This window comes from Zalophus californianus, chromosome 5, assembly GCF_009762305.2.
Source record: "Zalophus californianus isolate mZalCal1 chromosome 5, mZalCal1.pri.v2, whole genome shotgun sequence".
Classification (NCBI taxonomy): Eukaryota; Metazoa; Chordata; class Mammalia; order Carnivora; family Otariidae; genus Zalophus; species Zalophus californianus.
In genome coordinates, this window is record NC_045599.1 from 25,813,326 (window position 1) to 25,836,155 (window position 22,830).

At 57.0% G+C, this 22,830-nt stretch overlaps 1 protein-coding gene across 5 annotated transcripts; it reads left to right on the forward strand.

Moving 5' to 3' along the window:
• The first annotated feature begins 1,085 nt into the window (after window positions 1-1,085).
• Window positions 1,086-15,778, forward strand: PDLIM4 (PDZ and LIM domain 4). Of its 5 annotated transcripts, XM_027605708.1 has the most exons (8): window positions 6,148-6,275; window positions 7,090-7,169; window positions 7,461-7,534; window positions 9,864-9,945; window positions 14,336-14,517; window positions 14,674-14,888; window positions 15,225-15,342; window positions 15,463-15,772. In XM_027605708.1, the coding sequence occupies exons 3-8, from the start codon at window positions 7,467-7,469 to the stop codon at window positions 15,665-15,667; spliced, it is 870 nt and encodes a 289-aa protein (XP_027461509.1). In that variant the 5' UTR covers window positions 6,148-6,275; window positions 7,090-7,169; window positions 7,461-7,466; the 3' UTR covers window positions 15,668-15,772. The 5 variants fall into 5 exon arrangements, with proteins under 5 accessions (XP_027461507.1, XP_027461506.1, XP_027461510.1 ...); XM_027605706.1 differs by lacking the exons at window positions 7,090-7,169; window positions 7,461-7,534 and adding an exon at window positions 1,086-1,266 and having other exon boundaries at window positions 6,124-6,275; window positions 14,725-14,888; window positions 15,463-15,778; XM_027605705.1 differs by lacking the exons at window positions 7,090-7,169; window positions 7,461-7,534 and adding an exon at window positions 1,086-1,266 and having other exon boundaries at window positions 6,124-6,275.
• Window positions 15,779-22,830: the final 7,052 nt, after the last annotated feature.

Consider the following 22,830-nt stretch of genomic DNA (forward strand, 5'->3'; position numbering starts at 1 on the left):
ATGGACATATCTCACCCCATAGCCTGTTAGCCTCAAGAGGGCAGAGCCCTTACAAAAAGTTGGCTAAGAGAGCACACAGGGTTGTCAAGAATGGCTAAGTTAGGGGCCTCCTCAGAATCTGGGGAAAAAAACCCAAACAGTGCTTTCCTGACACAGCCAGACACGAAGTGTCCAGGGGAGCCAAGCCATGGCACCTGCAAGGGCCGTTCAAGGACATCCCTGGAGGACAATGGCCGAGTGAAGACAGCACCAGGAAGCGCGTGAAGCGAGAGCCTGCCCACAATTCCATGCCCCTCAAATACATCACTCCCCACCAGTGGTGCCGCTACTACCCCAACCACCTTAGCTGCTCCTTTTCTAGGAAGGCTGGGGAAACAAAAATCCCTGCAAAGGAGGACGGGAAGAGGCAGTGCAGCCTGGGAGATGCCTGAGAGGAGGGAAGCTGGGGAAGGAGTGACACCTGTAAGGACAAGATGCCACCTTGCTTCTAGACTCAAGTCAGGGGCCACTTCTTCCAGACAGACCTCCTGGCCTCCCAGAACGAGGCTGGGGACCTTGCTCTTCTCACCCCATACTTGGCACTGCCTGCTGTCAGCCTGGGGCTGTGTCCCTGGCCCAGGCCTCCTCAGGCCGGTGGCTGCTCGTCAGCGCTTGCTGTGTAGAGGAGGACTCGCACCACTGCGAGGGGTAGGGAGGCAGGTCGGCCTGCCAGGACCTTGAGGAGTTTTCGGGGCAAGGCACGGCCCCAGCCCCCATCTGGGCCGCCCCCCCATCCCTCCTCAGGCTGGGGCGCCGCCGATAGATGGGACTTCAAAAGGCCCGTGCCCGAAAGGGTCTGCGGCCCTCAGGGCGAGGCCAGGGCAGGATCCCGGACGTGGGGGCTGTCCTGGTCCCGGGGTCTCCGCGACCGCGGAGGGGGGTGCCGGGCTCTAGACGCGCGGGCCGAGGGGCGGGTCCTCAGAGCCCCCCGAAGTGGGCGGGGCGGGCCGGCCGCGGGGCCAATCCCGGCGCGAGGGGAGCGGGGGCGGGGGCCGGGTGGAGGGGGTACGGGGGCGGGCGGCCCGGGGGCGGGGCGCGGCGTCCAGGCGGCGGCGGCGGCGGCGGCGGCGGCGGCTCCGGCGGCTCCGGCTCCTCAGTGTCCGGCTCAGGCTCCGGCTGCGGCTCCCGCCCGCGATGCCCCATTCCGTGACCCTGCGCGGCCCTTCGCCCTGGGGCTTCCGCCTAGTAGGCGGCCGGGACTTCAGCGCACCCCTCACCATCTCGCGGGTGAGTCCGGCGGCCACGGGGCGGCGGGGAGGTCTTCGATCTGAGACCCTGTCCTCGAGGTCCACCGAGACCCGAATCCCCGACGTCCCTGAGGTTCGAAAGCCAAGGACTGGCCAGGGCGACACACGGGCTCTGGAGGCTTCCAGGCAGGGCAGTGCGGCCCCAACCCCCTCCCTCCCTGCGCCGGGCCTGCCTGCCCTATCCCTTGAAGGATTCCCCCCCACCCCAGTTCACACACCAGCCTCCCTGCTGGTCTCATTTTGGGGGAGTTGCTGCAGGCCGGGGAAGGAGTGCGCTGGGCCAGGGGTCTGGACAGATCTACGGAGGCCCAGAAACACTGCTGCTTAAACTGAACCCAGCCTGAGCATTTAGGGCAAAATGAGAGCCCCTTCTCCTATCAAAGGTCCCTGCCAGTAGAGCTGGGTGACCCCAGGGAGGCCTGGGGTCCTCTCTGAATGTGAAAAGAAGAGCCATCCACTTCCTCACTCTAGTTTTGGTCAGACTCTCATCAATGACCTCAATCGTCCTAAGGGGAAGTGACCAAGAGGAATTTTGGGCTTCCAGGGGAAGGGGAGACTTTACTGTGAGGTTGTGAGACCCCCTCCCCACAATACCACACAAGGCCAGGGGCCAGTATGGTCTTGGCCCAGTTCCTCCGGTTCCCAGGGCCATGCATTGCCCCAGGCTTAAGACAGAGGAGAGAGAGGAGTGGGCACAGCCCTGGGTGGTGGCTAATCTGAAGAGGACAGAGGAGCTGAGGAGGGGATTCAGGCCCTTTCAGAAGGGGTGTCCAGTCTCAGGGAGACAGGATCCTGGCCCCACCTCAGGGTCCCTTGGTTTGAAGGGCTAAAACAGGGGAGTCAGACTCTGCCTTTGGGGATCCCAGACCAGGGGACAAAGCTCTCACTCTGGAGGAAAGAGCAGAGGGGACCTGGGGGCATTTGAGGGCCATCCTTTAGCCCCACACAGGCTGCCTTTGGGGGCCTGAGTCAGGAGAACTGAGAACCACCTTCCCCCACTGTACTGCCACCTCTCTGTGGAGGCTGGACCAAGCTGGCTGGGCTTTCAGAGCCTTCTTTCCACTGCTTGGGAGGGGGTAGAGCGGAGAATCATGGAATCCCATTTCTGGGGGCCAGGGTGACAGGCAGGCCCAGCTGTCCTGGGAGGTTTCCCACATCTGCCCTTAGCCCATGGCCACCAGGTTCCTGGGGCTGAGTGAGGTGGGCCTTTAACACATCCGGGAGCCTTTCATCTCCCACTTCCCTGAGGGAGACAGCTGGGTGTGTGTGTGTGTGTGTGTGTGTGTGTGTGTGTGCGCGCGTGCGCACGCGTGTGTGCATGTATGCCTTGCTGTGTGTCCGCCAGGGCGGGCTGGTGGGGGTGTTGGGCCGGCCAGCAGTCCAGGCACCCTGGGCGTGAGGCCGCTGACAGGCTCAGTGGCAGCGGCTGACGGCCACAGGCGGCAGGGAGCAGACACATCTGTTGCCCACGCGGCTGCCTGCCCGTGGAGGAAAGGCCTCCACACGTCACAGTCGCAGCCACCGGCGGCCTTGTTTGGAGCTGACCAGGATGCATTCTCCTGGCAGGCAGGCAGGCTGGGAGAAGGTTTGCCAGGAAGAACACTCCCTCTTGTCCCCCAAAGTCTTGCGGCAGCAGCTCAGGCCCAAGGAACCAGGATGCCTGAGTCTGGATTTGGGTGGGATCTGGGAAGACGTATGCAGCTGGGGAGACACAGGCCACAGCTTGCCCAGCAGGTACCTCAAGGGCAGATGATATGTGGGAGTCTTTTTACCAAGGGGGCTCGAGACCCAACCTTTTCCATGCTTCCAGGGCCTCCCCCTGCCCACCCCACCGCGGGGACAGCCACACTCAGACAGGGAGAAGGCTGGCTGCCTGGCGGAGCTGGGGCCTTACAACCTCAGCCCATGAAGCCTCAGAGAGCCCCCAAGAACACTGCCCCGGGCTTCTTCTCCTATGAACTACAGTGATTGCTGGCCCTGGCTGAGCATCCGCAGCATTCCAGGCCCCATCCTAATGGGTGTTGGTACCAGCTCCCCAGCAACCAGCACCTGGAGTGAGCACCACCATGTGCTCAACCCATTGTGGGGACTTTTTACCCTGATTGTCTTAGGTAGTCCTCCGAGAGTCCTGACCGGTAAGAACTCCTTCTGGCCTCACATTATAGATGGGGACACTAAGGCTCAGAGAGGCCAAGGTGGTGTATCCAGAGAAGCAGAGCAGGGACAGGAATCCAGGCCTGTCTGGCACTTGCTGTGACCGTATGGGACAATACGGCCCCAGACTCTGTGACTCCCAGTCCACCACAGTGTCTAGGCTGGGCAGAGTGGAGCAGGGGCCAGGAATGTAGCTGCTGCAGGTGAGGGGGCTAGTTCATGCCCCAGCCTCCCAGCTGACCTCGCTGTACCCCTCTCCCTTCCTTCTGTCTATTTATCCTGTGCTCAGCAGCCAGAGGGAGAGGCCTGAGTTAAACTGTGTCCTGTGACTTCCCTGCTTAGAACCCTCCATAGTTCCCAACCACCCAGGAGAAATGCCAGCTTCTCACCTGGGCCTACAAGGCCCTCAGATCTGGTCCCTGCTTCTTCTCTGACTTTTCTTCCGCTCTCTTCTCACTAATGATGCTTCAACCCCAGAAGACTGCTTTTATTCTCTCTCCCAGATGAGTCATTATACCTGATCTTTTTACCTGCGACACTCTCTCTCCCCTGGGACACTCTCTCCCCTCACTCCCCTTCTGCAGAAAATCACACAGTGGTTAGTGGATAAGACTTGGAACCCGTTGGCTTGGAATGAAATCCTAACTCTGCCATTTATCAATTGAGCATTCTTCTGCACTTCTCTGGACCTCAGTTTCCTCACCTAAGAAATGGACTTTCCTGGAGGATTAATGAGACAATGCATATAAAGGCAGTTGGGAGAGTCACGGTTTCCTGGCCTCATGCCCTCCCTGACCAGAACTCCCTGAGCTAGTGGAGCTGGCAGAGTCCCAGCCACCCCAGCTTTCAAGAACTTCCTCCACCCACAGGGTCCTGAATGCACCCCTTGTACTGGCTGAGTCATCCTGCAGCTAGCCGCCCCCCTGAAGAAGAAGACTGCTCTCCAGCGTGGGGACTGGGGCAAGGTGTCCCTTCCCCCAGGCCTCCCTTACTTCATCTCTAGGAATGAGAACAGCCTCTGTCTCATCAGGTGGTTGAAAAGTTGCCGTGAACTGGTTATGGGTAAAGCACAGAGCCCAGGCCATGTCACAGAGCATGTGTCCATGAAGGAGAGGGGCCTGGAGCTGGGCCTTGAGTGGAGGGTGGGATAATGCCCAGTGGGGTCCTTCCCCCAGGATGACAGGCTTGTGCGGGTGCCTATGCCCTGTGGATAAGCATTCATGGGCTATTGGCTGAGGGGGTCATGCTCCAGAAAAACATTCCTTGGGGCAGCCTATTTCAGGGCGTGTCAGCTTAGGCACTGCCCATACCAGGACTCCAGCCAAGGAGCTGCCAGCACCTCGGCTTTGTCCACTCACTACTGAAAACTGGATAAGCTGAGCCTAGCTGGGCTTCCAAGAGCTCTCAACTCCAGCAGTAGGAACGGGGTCATTGGAAGCTCTTGAGGGCACCACTGGGGAGGCTGAGTAGGAATGAGGGCGCCTACAGGGCCCTGGCTGGTTCAGTTGGTAGAGCATGTGACTCTTAATCTCAGGGTTATGAGTTTGAGCCCCACATCAGGTATAGAAATTACTTAAAAATTTTTTTTTAAATGAGGGCGCCTAAAGTCTCTTTCCAAAGGCTGTGTTGGGACCAGGAAGAGGGCAAAGAGTGCCCCGTTGCCTGACTTCCCCTGGGCCCCCTTCTCAGGCCTCCCTGTTCGCCTATCCGTAACCTCATGTGGCTCTCGTCCAGGACCAACATTGTAAGAGGCTCCAGATCGGGACACTATTTGCCTGGAGTCAATAGTAGCACCGGGGTGGCCTGAGAGAGTGTCTGTCCTGCAGAGGAAGTGTGGGTAAAATTGTGACTCAGGAGCACAAGTGGGCAGCTGGAAGTACATGGTCCTGGACTTGCTGGGGACGTGATGACACAGACCCAGAACGAGGCTCTAACAATGTTAGGGGAGCAAAGTGGTAAAGAGGGTGCGCAGAGTACTGTGAGAGCCCAGAGAAGAGGCTCCTAGGGGCCTGGCCTGTCTGCTAAGACGTGAAAGTGAGGAGGAGTAAGCTGGTACTTAGGGTTTGAGGTCAAAGGGAAGAGTGTTGCAGGTCGAGAGAAGAGCATCTGCAGACGTGTGGAGGTAAGAACTATCCGGGGCTGCTGTTAGCGCCTGGATATTCGGTTGGTCGGGACAGAGTGTGGGGAGGTGGAGGTGAATGTGGGGTGGGGAGTAGGGATGAAAGGAAACAAGTAGGGAGACAAGGAAATATCAGGCCAAGGGGCTGCTCTGCAGTATGTCTGGGTAGGGCCCTGTCTATGGAGGGTATTTGTGACATGTCCCTGCTTTGTATGTATCTGGAGCACATGTGTCCCCATGTGTCCCTTGCATGTCCTTTGGCACATATGCAGGCAACAAGAGTGACATTCCACTTGTCCCAATCCCAAAGAAGCCCCTCTTATATGCCCTCACACCCTAGCAGTGCCTCAGGGGCTGGAACTGGGGGTGTTTAGAGCAGAGGCTGTGGCAAGACCACATGGGGACTCAACTGGTCTCTGGGCTGGTCCCCCCCGCCCCACCCCAGGTCGTGTGGGCAGCAGGGCCGCACAGCCCAGGTTCTGAGGTTGGAGGGGGTCCAGGGCAGAGACTGCAGCAAGGCCACGTAATGACTGACGCCCAGGCCTCTGGCTTGTCTCCCTACAGGTTCATGCCGGCAGCAAGGCCGCACTGGCCGCCCTGTGCCCCGGAGACCTGATCCAGGCCATCAATGGGGAAAGCACAGAGCTCATGACGCACCTGGAGGCGCAGAACCGCATCAAGGGCTGCCATGACCACCTCACACTCTCTGTGAGCAGGTACGCACAGGGCAGGCTGGGTCGGGGTGAGGGGGGGGTGGGGGGCGGGGTGGTTTCAGTCTCCTGGTATGGTCCCCGTATTACAGATGAGATAGCTGAGGCTCCGAACGGTTAGCAGGTGCCTAAAGTCACACAGCAAGGGAGTGGGGAAGGAAAACTTGTCCTCGGGTCTCTCTCGCTCCTAGGAGTGGCTGCCGACCATTCCTGCCACCCCACGGCTGTCCTGCCTCGGCTGGCCCCGCTACAGGCCCTGCCTCTGTCCTGGTTAAATCTGGATGCTATGGCCTGTATCATGCCATACAGCCTACATGAAGGGGAGGATTGGGGATCCCCAAGCCCCATATGTGCCTTATAAATGGTCTAGGATTGAAGGTCCACCTGAGGCTTCCGCAGCCCTCGTCAGGCCCTGGGTCTTTGTTCAGTTCTGAAGGCAGTTGGCCAGGTCCTGGCTGAGTGGGACCTCCCTTCCCCCTCTCTTGCTTGGATCCAGAGAAGTCAGACATAACTGCTCAGCTCTGCCACGTTCACTGCTAACAGGGACTTTCCGTGATTCCCCTGTGGACGCATGTCGGCAAAGCCTCCCCAAACCACAACACAGCTAACTTTGAGTTAGAGCTGGCAGGGCTGGGAGCCGTTAAACATGTTAGGAAGGCTTCTGAGATAGCCTCCATGTGTGTCTGGCCCGGGTCTGGGTCCAGGTTGGGGTCAGGACCCCTGACTGTGCTCTTGGAGCTGAGTGCAACTCCAAGGGGAGTGGGCCCTGGCCTGGGAGTTCAGCAGAGCTGGCTGTAATCCCGACTCTGTGGGATCTTAGGTACACCAGATGACCGCTATGAGCCTGGGTTTCCTTCTCCACCAAACAGGATCACATTCATCGCCCTCTCCCAGACTGAGGTACAGTCTGGCTGGGGAAACATCAGCACTGCTCTGCCCACGAGTGGCCTCTGTGGCTGCCCCACTTGGCTGGTTTCCTGGGCCCTGACTCACCTCCGGCCTTGATTTTTCATGGCTAAAGAAAGGAAGCCCTGGTAGTAGTGGGGTGGGGGAGGCAGCAGGGGCTTGTAGGGGGCCTGAGTCAGGAGGTTCCCAGAGGGAATGATGTCAGGGGAGGGTAGCAGGATGGGGGCAGGGTGGAGGTCCCCATTCCTTCCTTCCTTCCTTCCTTTCCTGGTCATTTGTTCCAAGCCAAGCATGGATGGAGCCAGGGGTCCCCTGACCTGTTCTACTCTGCCCCCAAATGCTGCCTGGCCATGGAGCAGGTGAGAGCACATTCTCTACTATCACAGATCTGAGTTCAAGTCCCAGCTCTGCACTTAAGAACTGTGTTATCCTCCAGCAAGTGTTTTAATCTCAAAGCTCTCAGTTTCCTTAACTCCAAAATGGGACCATTTTAGGATTGGGAGGTTGGATGCTTATGATGTACCAGGTCTGCTCAGGGTGAAAATCTGGGGTCCTGTCTTCTAGCCCCCATTCCCAGTTCTCACACATGCAGATTCTGGGAGATCAAGACATAAAGGCCACCTTGACCCCCAGGGCCAGCATTTCTTTTCCTGAGCACCTCTCACCAGCAAGGCCTCTCACCCTGTTCTCTGTCCTGCCTGCTATGCCAGGACCTATGCTCCAAAGACCCCTTCAACATGGTTTCTGTGGAAGATCAGCCTGGTGAGCTGACTGGAGAGAGCTATTCTGTGCCCCCACCCCCAGAACTCTATCCAGACCAGTTCCCTACCTGCCCTCTTATGTATAGAGGGCTCTAATCCTCCACAGACTTCTCCACAGGATGAAAAGTGAAGGAAGGGCCCACCTTCCCTGCTATGCTTATTTTGTCTAGAGCTTGGAGCCAGTTATCTAACAATCCAAGCAAACCCATACTTTGCGGGCATTTCTGTAGGCCCAGAACCTTCCTGGCATCAGCTCCAACCTTGGGCTTCTGGTGGGGTCTGTATTGCCCATTGTGTATGTTACAAGGTGCAGTTACATGGCCCATCCTTGGGCTGTCATTTTGCTTAAAGATGGTGGATGTTGGGCGCTTGGGTGGCTCAGTCGTTAAGCGTCTGCCTTTGGCTCAGGTCATGATCCCAGGGTCCCAGGATCCGGCCCACATTGGGCTCCCTGCCCAGCGGGAAGCCTGCTTCTCCCTCTTCCCTGCTTGTGTTCCCTCTCTCGCTGTCTCTCTCTCTCTGTCAAATAAATAAATAAAATCTTAAAAAAAAAAAAAAAAAGATGGTAGATGTTAGCACCTCTCAGGCCTGAAGTGAAGGCCTAGGGATGGAGATTGAATAAGCACTTCATTCTGATCTGCTGCCTTGGGCCACGCTCTTTGCTCTGGGTACTTTGTGCACTCTGACCTCCAGACCACAGGCTTGTACTTCTCTTCTGGGCAGAGCTTCAGGGAAGTATAAGTCCGTCTTAACCACCTGAGATGTCCTAGACTGATCTCAGCAGAGTTCCGAGTGGGTGGAGGCCATAGGTGGAGCTGTGAGTTAGGGCAGTCCTTGGGAGTCTGGCTGAGAGGGCTGGGGCCAGGCACCAGTGGGGATGGTGTTGGCCTCGGGCAGCAGAGCTTGGTCGCACAGGCCTGTGGAAGGCTCTGGAGGAGAGAAGCTAGTCTGTACTGGGTTAAGGAACGGGCCAGGGTGAGGAAGTGTAGAGTGAGTGTGGTCTACAGGTGTAGACAGATAGTTAAAATCCTTCAGTGAGTTGGGGTGAGAGAGGCCGTGTTGAGCTGCTGGCCCAGTGAGGAGTTCTTGGAAAGCCCCAGGAGGCCTTTTGAGGTGAATGGGGACATTACTCCCCTTCCGTCTAACCATCTAACCAGCCTCACCTCACACCCACCTGTCAGTCCAGGGTCCCTGCACCCTATGGCTTGCCTCCTCACAGGGCTACCGAATGGCAGGACTGGGCCCCAGGCCCATAGGCTCTCAGTCCCGCCTGCCTTGCCTGCCCGGCTTATGGCAGGTTTATGATGTTTTTCTCCCTCCTGAGTGGTGTTTGGCTTTTGGTTTCTATGGTGAAGCAGGAATTTCCTAATGGCCTGTTTCCCATCTGGGCTGGGCAGACGTTGGTGATGACTCTGCCGGCAGCAAGAGGGGAGGAGCACCCCTCAAAGCCTTTATGTCACCTCCCCCAGAGCCCATGGATGCCTGACCTCCAGGCCAGGCCAGAGGCTGTAGATGGAAGAGGGTAAGCAGATGGGCTCCTCGCTGATCAATGTGTGAGGCCTGACGCACCCTGCTCTGAGCTCGCCTTTTTGCTGAGGCCACGGAGAGGGTGAAAAAGTGGGGAAGCAGAAGGGCTTCTGTTGCATCCTGTCTGGGAATGAGACCAGAGAGGCGTGGAGCAGCTGGTGGGGCTGGAACACACAGCCCTGCCCTAGGCAGGTGGCAGATCTAGAGTTCTGTCTCCTTGCCCACAACGGCCACCATTCTGGTGCAGGGGCAAGTGTGGCAGTGGTGTCCTCTGCCATGCAGAGTGCCAGGCCTGGTCCTGGGTGGCTCTGGGCGCAGAGCACAGCCCCTCTTGGTCCCGGTCCCAGTCATGGTAGGCACAGTAAGCAGACCTATCTGACCGTCCTAATTCCTGTCACAGACCTGAAGGCAGGAGCTGGCCCGGTGCCCCAGAGGACAGCAAGGCTCAGGCACAGAGGATCCACACTGACCCTGAGGCCCAGGTATGTATGGACATCACCGGGCCTGGCCTGATTCAGAGCAAGCCCAGGGAAGAGGGGCCAGGCCTGGTCCATGGGTTTAATTGCACTAGATGTCTTGCTGTCTGGCTTTTGGATGCCCAGGCCAGAGACTGAAGCAGCAGACTTCTCTGGTCTATGTCCATGCCCCATCCTGTGCTCCCCAGGTGATAAGCATCTGCTGGCAGCTCTGTTTGTACTCTAGGCCGTCCTAGGTGCTGAGATAAAGGTACCTAGCGTGGGCAGGAATGGGGCTAGGCCTTGGCTCAGGGCTACCACCCACCCGGCTGGGTTTCACTCTGGTGCCTAGTGATGCCAGACCAAGAGGAAGTCACTGGGCTTGGGGGCTGGCTGGGGGGAAACTGTAGGCTGTGGAGTGACCTCAGACTGTTTGGGTACTCTCTTCTGTCTCATCTTAGCGTTGGACACCCACCCGGCTAAAGCCAAACTTGGGCCTCAAGGCTGACCTTAGACTATAAGGCACTTCCTTGCTCTATCGAAGGCTGAAGTTTTCTCCTGGCCATCCTGTGATTGCACCCAGCAGACCTCAGGCCACAGTCACCTTGCCATGTATGACAGGAGTCACAACTGTGATACTGTCCTCAAATGCGGGAGGGGGACGGGAAGAAGCTGCTCTAGGGCCTCGTTTTGCCGTGGACGTGAGGGCTAGCCAAGTGGGCAGGGCTGAAGTATCCAGAGCCGCCAGCTCAACATCTCTGGGCTAGAGAGTTTGGACAAGGTGGAGATTGGACTGGTCTGTGATGGAGCCAGAGCTATGGGACTCAGCATGTGGGGCCATGGCCTTCTAGGCCTGCTTGTGTCTACTCTCTCACCATGGAGCCTTCACCGTACAGAAGGCCATCTCCCTCACCATTTATCCCAATCCGCTTGCTCTGATATTTGTTCCCTACCTTGCTTTTGCTGGAATCTCGGAGGCCAGATGCTTACTACATGCCAGGGAGTGCCCGTTATGAAAAGGAAGAGGCACTTAGCAACTCTGGAATGGCAGAAGCCAGGGGCCAAAGGAGTCCAGAGTAGGCACATGATTCACCTAACAGTTCAGAGAGGGCTTCCTGGAGGAGGGAGAATCCAAGCCAAGACCTGCAGGACTAGGAAGAATAAGGCCAGCAAAGAGGCATGGAGAAGGGAAGTGTGCAAGGAATCACATGCAAAGGCTCAGAAGTGAGATTGTGCATCATAGGTTCAGGAAAAAGAAAGCTCCAAGGGTGGGAGGGCAGAAGCAAGGGATGAGGTGATGGGGCAGAACCACGGACAGTCTCTTGGTTCCCACTGTCCAGGACCTCAGCTGTTCCTGCAGAGATTCGTGGCCACACTTGTGTCTCCAGAGCTTGCCCTGGTCCAAGGAGCCAGGGGTGACCAGGGGTTGACAACTCGGCCAGGCGGCAGGCAGCAACCTTGTGCAGGTCCCAGCACCTATGTGAGGCCCGATGTCCCGTGTGAGAGCAGGATGGACAGGGCATGAGCGCAGGAGTTTTGGAATTTGAATCTCAGCTCTATTCCGTCAGGGCCAGGGCGCCTGGGGGCAGGGGCGCTGGAGAGCAGCGGCCCCTGCCCCGACACCTTCCTTTACTGACCTCCTCAACGGCCAGGCTGCCAGTGGCTCAGGCTGGAGTCAGAGGGATTTTTCTCTAAGCTGAGGGGGCTGTCCCTCAGCTGCCATCCCCCTCTTGTACTTAAAAGTCATGAGCTCCATGGGTGGCGACAGAAACACCCCCACCCAGCCCCCGCAGGGCTGTGTCCTCAGGAACACAGACACAGGGCTCATTGTCCCCACAGTGCTCCCACCCTCCGCCTGCAGCGGCGAGTGGGTGGGCCCAGCCAGAGACATCAGAGAAGGAGAAAACCACAGTTGGCCCTAAGACCAGCACAAGGTACCCTGACACGCACCCCCGATGCAAATAGGTTCTGCAGGTCATGTAGGGTCATAGGAGACCCTTCTTCCCTCGGGCCTTACTCAGGTGGGAACACAAGAGGCATCTGGTCCTGCCCAGGGCAGAGGAAGGATGACGGTTAGGGAAGGTTTCTTGGAGAGGATGGCATTTAAGCTGAGAACCAGGCAAGCTGGGTAGAGCAGGCAGCCCTCACACACTCAGCCTGTCCCCTCCAGACCTGCAGGGAGCTGGGGTTTGGCCTCCCGGAGGTACCACCCGCTCCTCTGGACTCAGTGCCCACCTCCATCCAAGCTGAGTATCCCAGATTCTTCTTTTTTTTTTTTTTTTAAGATTTTATTTATTTATTCGAGAGAGCGCGCACAAGCAGGGAGGAGAGGGAGCAGCAGGCTCCCCGAGAGCAGGGAGCCCGATGCGGGGCTCGATCCCAGGACCCTGGGATCATGACCTGAGCCAAAGGCAGATACTTAACCAGCTAAGCCACCCAGGCGCCCCGAGTGTCCCAGATTCTGACCACAGTCACGTGGGAGCTGATGAACAAGCAGGCAGTTACCCCCATTCTGCTGATTATCCCACTGAGGCTTCAACAACCAAATCAACAGCTGCAGATACTCAGAGAGGGGGAGCACGTGACACCAGGTGCACTGCCACACAGAGGGGGACATCCAGGAAGAGGAATAGGAACTCAGGAATGCCCATGGCAGCCCTTTATCCAACAAGCATCTGCTGTATGCCAGGCACTATGCTAAGTGCTTTACATGCAACTGTCTCATTTTATCCCCACAAGGAACTTAGGATGCAGAGACCATTACAATCCCCATTTAACAGATGAAAAAACGGATTCAGAGAGGTGGTAGAGGTGTGACTCACCCGAGACTGAGGTCACCATGTGTATCCTAACCACTGAGTTCAGACCGAGAGAGGCGGCTGCATGGGTGGCCATGGGAGGGGCAGTGGCTTTGATGACCCTGCTGGGTGAGTGAGGGCCTCCTTCCTCCAGGACCTTCTGACTCCCCTTCCTGTCCCAGCCTCCTCCGTACCAGGCCCAGCCCTGCCCCCACAGCTCATGGCCCATCTGGTCCCCATTACAGGCCAGGCCAGCCTTGCCTGCCTGTCTGCCCTGCAGACACATGTGCAAAAGTGATCGGGTTTCTCAGAGGCTTTTGTTCGGCCCAGTGGGGAAGAGGGCTTTCCTACTGCTATTGCCTCGTTGATAGGGGCCCACCTGGGCAGCGGGAGACCCTCCCCTTTGTCTGTTGAGGTGGGGGAAATGGGGGCACCACCCCCACTCAGTGGCTGGTCCGCCCTTTCCTCAAGCTCCCACCCAGCTCAGAGGCTGCAGAAAAAGCAGCAGCAGTCGGGACAAAGCTCTGCAGGCTCCACTGTGCCCCAGTGCTGGAGGCTGCCTGAGTCCTATACAGGCTCTTTCCCTTAGTCTCCTCGTTCCCAGGGTAGAGCAGAGGGGAAATTTGCATGTCACCTCCCAGGCTGAGGCTGAGACCCACCTTCCTGTCCTGGACTCTTGTGCCTTATCCTAAAGTCAGGCTGCTCTGGCCACCAACCTCATCCCAGCCATGGAGGCTACCATTATGGTGGTCCCCAGGGTGACCAGCACTGGCTCTGAGTATATGAGACTGTGTATGTATGATTAGGTATATGTCAGTGGACTGGCTAGACCTTGTGTGTTGTCTTTGTGCATGTGTTTGTCTGTGAAAGTTCTTGTGAGAGTGTGCACCCAAATGTTTCAGCCAAGGGCATCAGGCTGGCTATGGAGTGGTAGGGTGGGGATCTTTAAGCCCTGGCCTAGCCACTGCCCCTCATCTGCTTTGCCTGTCGAAGGGCCATGCATATCACCCTGCAGAGCATGGAATGGAGGCAAATGTACAGTCCTGAAAGGGGCTGACCTCACAATGACGCCTTTGAACCTCAGTCTGCCCCCCACCCCCATTGTGTGCTTTGGGCACACAGTGATTGATGACTCTTCCTGGCTGCAGGACAGGGCTTTCTTTTTCATGTTCCCAGCTACAGGCCCCTACAATACCCAGCACAGTTCTGGCAGGTGAGAAGGCCTGGCACCAGGACCATCTCTGCAAGGAAGCCACCCACTCTGCTCCAGTCACGCTGGCCTTAAAAGGCTACTTGGAATGGTCATGCCCCAACACCATCCATTACGGGCGCTGGTGGTGAGAACCACCACATGGCTCATGTGCCAAGGTTGAGTCTCAGGCACTTAGGTTTTTGTGTCTGACTTTCCACGGTCATTTCTCATTTCTTCTGGGATTGAACCAGGCCCAAGTTTTAGCCTGTCCCTGGCTGGGCACCACAGCCCAGAGATGCCAGAGCAGGGGTAACCAGCCAACCTCCAAGAAGGCCTGGCATAATGGGGTAAGGATGGAATGTATAAGGAATGGCCAGAAGCCCTACCCCAATGGTTTCTCAGTGCCTCAGGCCCCTCTCTCTCGTAGGATGGCAGTCCAGCGACCAGCAGGAGGCCCTCAGCCACCGGGATTGGGCTAGAAGATGGCAGGCCAGGCCTGGGACCTCCTTATGGGCAGCCATCTCACCTCCCATTCCATCACAATGGCAGCAGCAGTGAGGCTACTTTACTGACCCAAATGAGCACCCTGCATGTGTCTCCACTTCACAGGTAGTACAGAGAAGTGGCCTTTGAAGCCACACCCAGATCCCATCTTAATCCCAGATCTCTCAGATCTCACTGGGTCACATCTTGACCCCTGACACTTGATCTTTGGGTCTCAGCTGGTTTCATTCTGAAAACCTCACCAGACCCCTGTGCTGGCAGGGGGAAGGCTGGTACCACAACCGTGTCCCTTGGTGCATCTCTTTTGCCCAGCGCGGACACAGCCAGAGGCCTCCCACGGAGCCGTGACTGCGGCGTGGACCTGGGCTCAGAGGTGTACAGGATGCTGCGGGACCCGGCCGAGCCCTCGGCTTCGGAGCCCAAGCAGTCAGGCTCCTTCCGCTACTTGCAGGGCATGCTAGAGGCTGGGGAGGGCGGTAAGACTCCCGCCACCTTGCCCCACCTGCCTAACCACTCCCTCGGGTGCCCCGGAGAGCCCCGCCCCGCCCCCGCCGCTTTGCGACCCCCCCCCCGCCCGTCCTGCCTCCCAGCCATCTACCCCTGCCGCGTCTCCTCCGAGTGTTCCCACGCCCCTCGCGGCGCCTCAGTGTCCGATTCCCACTCCACCCCTGTCGCGGCCCCTCCCCCTCCAAACGTCCCCAGTCGGAGTGCTGGTGGTCCCGGAAGCTGGGTCCATCCCACACCGTGCAGAAGTGAAGTTCCCTTTTCTGACCTCTGCACCGGGCTCATGCCCCTTGCGCTCCGGCTTTCAGGGGAGCGGCCTGGCCCCAGCGGCCCTCGCAACCTCAAGCCCACGGCCAGCAAGCTGAGCGCTCCGCTGAGTGGCCTTCAAGGACTGCCCGAGTGCACGCGCTGCGGCCACGGCATAGTGTGAGTACCCTCCCCTGCTTCCCCGACCCCGGCACTCCCCCGGCCCCGCCCGAGGCCCTGGATGGGAGCGTGCTCGAGAATCGGTCGCCGGAAGCAGTCCTCTCCCCGTCTCCCCATCAGGGGCACCATCGTCAAGGCGCGGGACAAGCTCTACCACCCTGAGTGCTTCATGTGCAGCGACTGCGGCTTGAACCTTAAGCAGCGCGGTTACTTCTTTCTGGACGAGCGGCTCTACTGCGAGAGCCACGCCAAGGCGCGCGTCAAGCCACCTGAGGGCTACGACGTGGTGGCGGTATACCCCAATGCCAAGGTGGAACTCGTCTGAGCTGCTTCCGGAACCTCCCGTCCCCGCTTCTGCTTTTAATGCCCCGGCGCGGCCCGTGTAAATATGTGTTTGCCCCCTGCCTCTCTAATAAATTCCCTCTGCTCGGCCTTGAACATGTCAGTGCCTCTGTTCAGGTGCCAAGCCTGTCCTGGGCACCGGGTGCACTGGTGAGCAACACAGGTGCTGTGCTGTCCTCAAGGAGGCCACAGCCTAGATGGATGGCAGATATAAACCACAAGGGGCAGTTACAGTAATAGGGAGGTGAGGTCTGGGGTGCTAGAAGTGATGTCCCGCCAAGGGGCTGGACCTCCGTGGAGTCAGGGAAGGTGTCAGCCGAGAACTAAGGGATGAGGAGGGAATTGCTCTTCAGGGTGAGGAACGTGTGTGTGCACAGGTATGACTAAGGTGAGCACAGACAGGAGAGGTCCCGCCTGGCCACCAGCAGAGTGAGGGCAGCCCCTAGAAGCTGCAGGAAGGATTGCGCAGCGTGGGAAGATCACCGGCACTGCTGTGGGGGGTTATCTGCCTCCTGGCCTTCTCGGCGGCGGCGTTCTTACGGGTTTCTCCCTCTCTCCTCTCCCGCCCCCTGCCCACTTTATTCTCGCCCTGACCCCTTTTTCTTTCCCCTTCCCCTTTCTCCCCAGCAGGGGGCGCGCTTAGAGAGTGTCGGGGAGGGGCAGTGGGAGACGCGAGAAGGCGGCGGGGGCGGGGGGGGGGGGCGGAGAGGAAGAGGGCCCAGGGCCGCACCCTTTGCCTAGCTCCTGTTGCCAAAGCCAAGGGTAAACACAACCACTTCTCCGAGGCCTGGCGGTTACAGGGTGGTGGGGTGACCTGGAGCCTTCCACGGCTCCGTTGCACAAGCCTGCACAGACTTGCACTTATTAAAAATATAAATGGTATCAGAGTTGGTGAATTATAGCTGTTCACACGAACAAACCGTCCCGGACTCCGCGTCACGCGGATCTGCGCTCTCCACAACGCGCTCTGGGCGGGAAGCAGCCTCATTTACTCAGTGCCGGTTTATTTAGGGAGCCCCGACTAAAGAACGTTTGTGCTATTTTCAATTTTGTACTGTCGCAAACCACAAAAGACTTACAGTTCACGCTCCTACCATCAGCACACGACGGCACCCTTTTCCTTCGTGCTCTTGCCAACACAGGATATTATCTTTTTTTTTTCCTTTCTGGCAATCCGATAAGTAAAATAAGATAATGTACTTGCTTTAATTTGCATTCCTCTGATTACCAGTGATGCACCTTCATTCAACTAATATTTCTTGTGTTTGCTCTTGGGCGCTGACTGAACAGTGGGGGAACAGGACGGTCTTCTCCCTCCAAAAGTTCTTGCGTGAATTGCCCTAAACCCTTCACTCATTTTCCGAGGCTTATTTTACTTCTTAGTGTTAGGACCTTTTCATATTTTTGTAAGAGTCTCTGTTACTGGACTCGATTCCACTGACACAATCGCATTGATTTAATTACTACTGTTGTGGAGTTTAATATGCCAACCTCTCCTTCTTGTTCTTCATTTACTAACTTGTCAAGGCTGTTCTTGTCCATTTCCAACTGTCAAGTTTTAGACTCAGTCGTGTCAAGCTCTGGAAAAACCAACCAACCAACCAACCAACCTTTTTGAACTGTGACCCTGTCTCTACACACTCCTTTGGTAAGAACTGCCCTGTCCTGAAGAATACGGTGATCCGTGCTTACTCTGCATTTTCTCAGGGGTTGTGTAAATAATCTCGTAAATTTTTATTTCTGCTTGCTTCTTTCAGACATCGTGTTCCTGCTTTAAGTCGTTCTGAGAGGCGCCTTCCAAAGGCTCCTCCCGCCGCCTCCTCCCCTCCCTGAGGGCTCCCAGGCCAGGGCGGCGGGCAGGTGTCCCCTGAGAAGTGAGGCGAGGAGAGGGCTGGAGTCCTGGGCCTGGGTCCTGCGGACGACCTCGGGCCCCGCCGCGCGCGTGTCTCCTTCTGCTCGGCGAGGGGTCAGACGGCGAGCAGGGAGGCCGAGTCTGGAGCGGACAGGGTGTCCGGGCTGCGGCGCCGCGCGCGCGCGCGCGCGCGCGCGCACATACACACACACACGGACACACGCACGCACGCACGCACCCTCTCACTCTCGCCCCCTAAAGCCGCTTGGGAGTCGGGTGGGGCCGGTGGAGGCCTCTGCCCTTTCCTCCCCACCCCGCCTCGCCCCAGGGACGAGGTCCGGGCCCCACCCCGTCCTAGGCGGGCGCAGAAGGGATGACGGGCAGCCGGAGAAGCCATTAGGCGCAGGAGCAGGCGGAAAAATAAATACCCGCGCCACGGGGACGGGCCCCCACAGCTCGGCCAGGCTCAAACTCGCAGACTCGGCTCCCCACTCCCACCCGCCGCTCTGTAGATCCACCAGCTGCTTGTGCTAGCCTTTAATCCCGGGATGCGCAGGGAGTGACTGCGTCACAAGTTTTCTGTGACCCGGGTCCCAGTTCTGAGACAGGGCGGCCGACTCTCAGGAGGAGACACAGATCCAGGATCCCCAATTCTGAGTGCCCCAGCCCACCTGGCCCGGACCCAGCGCTTATTACTGATCCCGAACCTTCCCCTCTCTCAGGTCCTTACCTCAGAGGCCTTCAAACCAGAGATTTGGCTATCATCTGCACCATCACCCCAACCATCACATCCTACCCACCACTGTGTCTGGGGTTCTGCCTCCCAACCATTTCTGGGGTCTATTTCAGGGCAGCTGGAGCATTCTCCCACTCCCTTGTTTCATGGACCCCTTCATGGCCCCCAGAGCCCTCAGGATGGAGTCCCTGATCTATCAGTTGTAGGCCTAGCATTTCAAGCCTCTCTGACTGATATTGCTGACTGCTTGGTCTCGCTTCCTCTGCTACACCATACCATCCTGTCTTTACATACCTCTCAGATCTTCTCTCAAACTCAAAATGCCTTTGTTCTTTCTTGTCCATCCAGCAAACTCCTACTCACTCTTCAAGGCCCAACTCCGCTGCCCCCATCGTCCCCTCCCTTAGAACAAAGCTTTGGCCCACACAACCCCAGGCAGAGTAATTTCCATCCACATGCCCTCTACCCCACCCCTTCCATTCCTACCCCATGCTTCTGGGCACAACCTGTTATCTCCTTTATCAGAGCCTGGCCCAGATCTGGGCACAACCTGTTATCTCCTTTATCAGAGCCTGGCCCAGATCTATGTCTGTCTTACCCAGACCCTAGGCCACTAGGGGCAGCACCGCACCGCGCACCCCTTCCCCTACACACACACACACACACACACACCTACATCTCCCACCGTCTCCCTCCTCACCTTGCTGTACTGGTCCGCGCACCCCTTCCCCTACACACACACACACACACACACACATCTCCCACCGTCTCCCTCCTCACCTTGCTGTACTGGTTTCTGCTGGCGTACTTCCTAAGCCCGCTGGGGTGGTAAGGCCCGGAGGGCAACTCTATCCCTCGTATATCCTCAGCCTACATCCGGCATCCTCAACCCCAACTCATTCATTCAACTAATTATTTGCTAAGAATCTACTATGTTCCAGGAACATAGGGAATTGAAAAGGGAATTGAGAAAGATCTCTCACTTAAGCTGACATTTAAGCAAAGACCTGAGCTGTTAAGGGAGCATCTGTGTGGGTATCTAGGGAAATTGCATTGCAAGCAGTGGGAGCAGGAAATACAAAGGTGCTGTGTGGGGCAGGGGGAGGAGGCATGTGCTTGCCATGTTCTAAGAACAGTGAAGAAATGGCTGAAGTAGAGTAAGTGAAATGCTTAGGAGCAGTAGATAAGGCCAGAGAGATGTGGGGGCAGTTGAGCTGACTCTGTTGGCCCTGTAAGCCATAGGAAGGACTTTGGCTCTTAACTCTGAGATGAGAAGCCAGAGGAGTGGCCTGACCTGGACTTTTATGTTTTAACCAGGATCATTCTGGCTGCTCTATGAAGACAAGACTGTAAGGGGCAAAGGTGGAAGCAGGGAGACCAGTTAGTAGGCATGACTGCATTCATCCCTAACTAATCCCTAACTAGCCCATTTTCCTCTGCCTCCATAGCTCCAGCCCCAACCCAGGCCCCCACATTCTCTTGCCTGGGTGCTGTAATAGCCTCCTGCTTGACCTTTCTGTCTTCTGTCTGGCCCCTCAATCCTTTCTCCACACAACAGCCAAAGGAGCTTTTTAAAATGCCATTCTGATTATGTCACTCCTGTCTATTAAAGCTTCCATAGCTCCCCATTGGTCTTAGGACAAAGCCTAAACTCCCAATCCGAGCCCACAAGCAGCTCCTGCTGATCCCTGCTGACGGCCCTGCCTCATGCCTTGACTGCAGTCATGCTGACCTGTAAGTTTAATTCATCAGGCTATCTTCCAGACTCTTGCAGCCTTCCTGGACCATCCAAGGAGCTTGAAATGAAAATGGAGTCCTTCTTTTTAGTTCTCTGTGTCACAAGCTTTGTCTGCCCCACCTTTGTCCTTGAGATTCAAAGAAAGGGGTGAGGGCAGGAGGTCACTTCATGCCAGCCCTCCCTTCCAGGCCAAGGACCGAGCCACTCCAGAGCGTACAATGGTCTGGCGCTATGCTCGTAGCCAATGAACAACTGAGTTGGGGGATGTTGTGACCTGTACTGTGATGCCCAGATGACTAGGCTGTGAGCCCAGGGTCCCTCTGCCCACCTGGGGAGTGCCTTGCCCCCTCCTTGGCCTCTGGCTCTCCCTGCCTAGCTTACCTGCACTCCCGCTCCATCTTGGACTGCTCACTCTTACCCAGGGTAACAGCTTCTTGCCATTGGGCCCCAGCCAGCCCCTGACTTGTCTTCACGACTCCAGATAATTTCCTCATTTATCATTTTCCCACATAACATTCAGTATTTTTCCATACAATATTCCTCAGCACCCCTGACTGGAGGTGGAAGTCTAAAAAGGATTGAGGGTAATAAAGGGGTCGCTCTAACAAGCAAGGGCTGTCCTCCTGTGCCTCCTCTACCACGAGTGGGAAACTCTATTTGAGTCTCCACAGAAATCAAATTTCTTCTTTGCTCCTATCTAATAAATAATTTGCAACCACTTGTGGTTGAAGGCAGAGGCCAGAAATCCCAGGAGAGACTGCCAGAAGCCTCACCGGTTCCTGCGGGGTCTGGGGCCGGCTTTAGCCACGCAGGCTCAGGAACCTGACTGACCAGCCCTGTGGAGGGGGGTCTGTCTCCCTGGTTGGAGCTGGTAGCCAAGCCCAGAGGCTGACGCACTGCTCCGCACACACATCTTCACCAAGAAAGGCAGCAGTAGAACGACACTCAGCTGCTGTCCAGGGCATTCTTGGCCTAAGGGCACGTTTTCATGGGCAGCCAGAGGACAGCCCCAGACTTAGAGAAAGAAATGTGTGCTGGATAATAACTCGCACAAGAGCTGATGTGTCCCAGGCCTTCATCCCCGAGTCCTTGGTGAACTGATATTACTCTTCTTTAATCCTCACTCACATCAACCTAAAAGGAAATTATTATCCACATTTTATGGATGAGCTCAGAAATGTTGAGAAACTTGCCAGTGTCACATACTGGCTAGCTCATCTTGATGACAAGGGCACCTAGGGCAACCCCAAGTATGCGTCTTCCCTGGAGAACATTGCCTGCCCTACTAATGATCTGGTGACTCCGACTAGGTCACTTCTGAAGGGTGCTAATCTGTCTCGGCTCGGCCAGGTCTCCAGAAGAGGCCAGAGTGCAGGCTTCGGACTCATCCCCTCCTCACATGGGGCTGAGCTTCCAACCCTCCGTGGGCCACGGGATGGCGGAAGCTGGGCTGAACCAAGGTGACCCCTGAAGCTTTGGGTCTGCGTGTAGACGAGGCTGGTGCCCACAACATCTCATCATAAATTGTGGCATGCATGAACCCACCCCCAGGCCTGTTTCTGGGGTCAGGTCACGATTCCTGCTAAACAGCTGTTGGCTGCTCACCAGCTTCTCAGTGGTTCCTGGCGCTACTGAGAGCGAGCTGGGAATGGCCCTCTCCAGCTCCCAGGGCCCTTGCTCTGACCACTGGAGCCTCCCTCGTCACCCACAGAGAGGTTCCTGGGTGGGAGCAGTCTCTTGCCCCTCAGCCCCTCAGGCCGTGCTTTCTCATCCCATGTTCCTGCCCCTCTCCTGCCTGTCCCTGAGGCACCCGCTACCTCAAAGCTCCAGCCCAAGCCCTCCCGTCCTCTCCAGAAGCTCACTCTCTAGAATGGCTTGGGTTGTTTGGGCCGTGTAATAGCTAGACCCCTTCCAAACTGCCCCTGCCATCCTTTTGTAGTCCCACCTCATCCACTGCATTTGGTCTGGGAGGACAGAGAACAAAGGACACCCTAGCGCAGGCAAGGGGGAGTTCTTTCTCTAGGCTCGATCTGAAAGTGACTGTCCTGCTTGGAGTCCACTTAGGTTTGTTTACTTCCCAGCACCCAGAGCCGCCTCCATGGCAGATTTCTGCTTATCCCTTCAAGCTGTCCAGCTTTGCCATCAATTCTCTGAGTCGGCTTGCAGCCAGGCACCCTGACTGGCTCCACTCCCTGGTGACCGGAACTCTGCCATCGTGAACACTCCCAAATCTGTATCTCCAGCCCAGACCTCTGACCGCCTGTACATGTCTACCCGGGTGTCCCAAAGACACCTCAAACTCAAAGCATCCCAAACCCAGCTCACCATCTTCTCTCAAACCTACTTTTACTCCTATGCTTCCATCTTAGCCAAAGACAACACCCAAATCAGACATCTTCCCTGCCTCCTCTCCCTTCCTTATGCCCACATCCAGCGGGTCATCAACACCTGTCCTGCCACCTCCGTAAGAGCTCCAGAATCCATCTCTTGCTTGGCCACCCCTACCATCACCCTCTCTGACACCTACAACAGTCTCCCTGGTGTTCCCGCTTCGACCCTAGCTCCCTTCCCTGCATTCTCAATTTGGCCACCAGAGGGAACTTTCTAAAAACACAAGTCTCAATAGGTTTTGCTCCGGACTCTCCTTGGCCTCAGAATTAAATCCAACACCAAGTAACAAGAATGTTTAAGGTCAAGCACGGGGTAGCCTCTGCCAACATTTCCAACCTCATCCCTCTGCCTTCCGCCACTCCTGGTTTAGTGCTCACATGGGCAAGTGAGCTGGATCGGATTGTTCCAGGGCCCAGAGGGGGCCCGCGG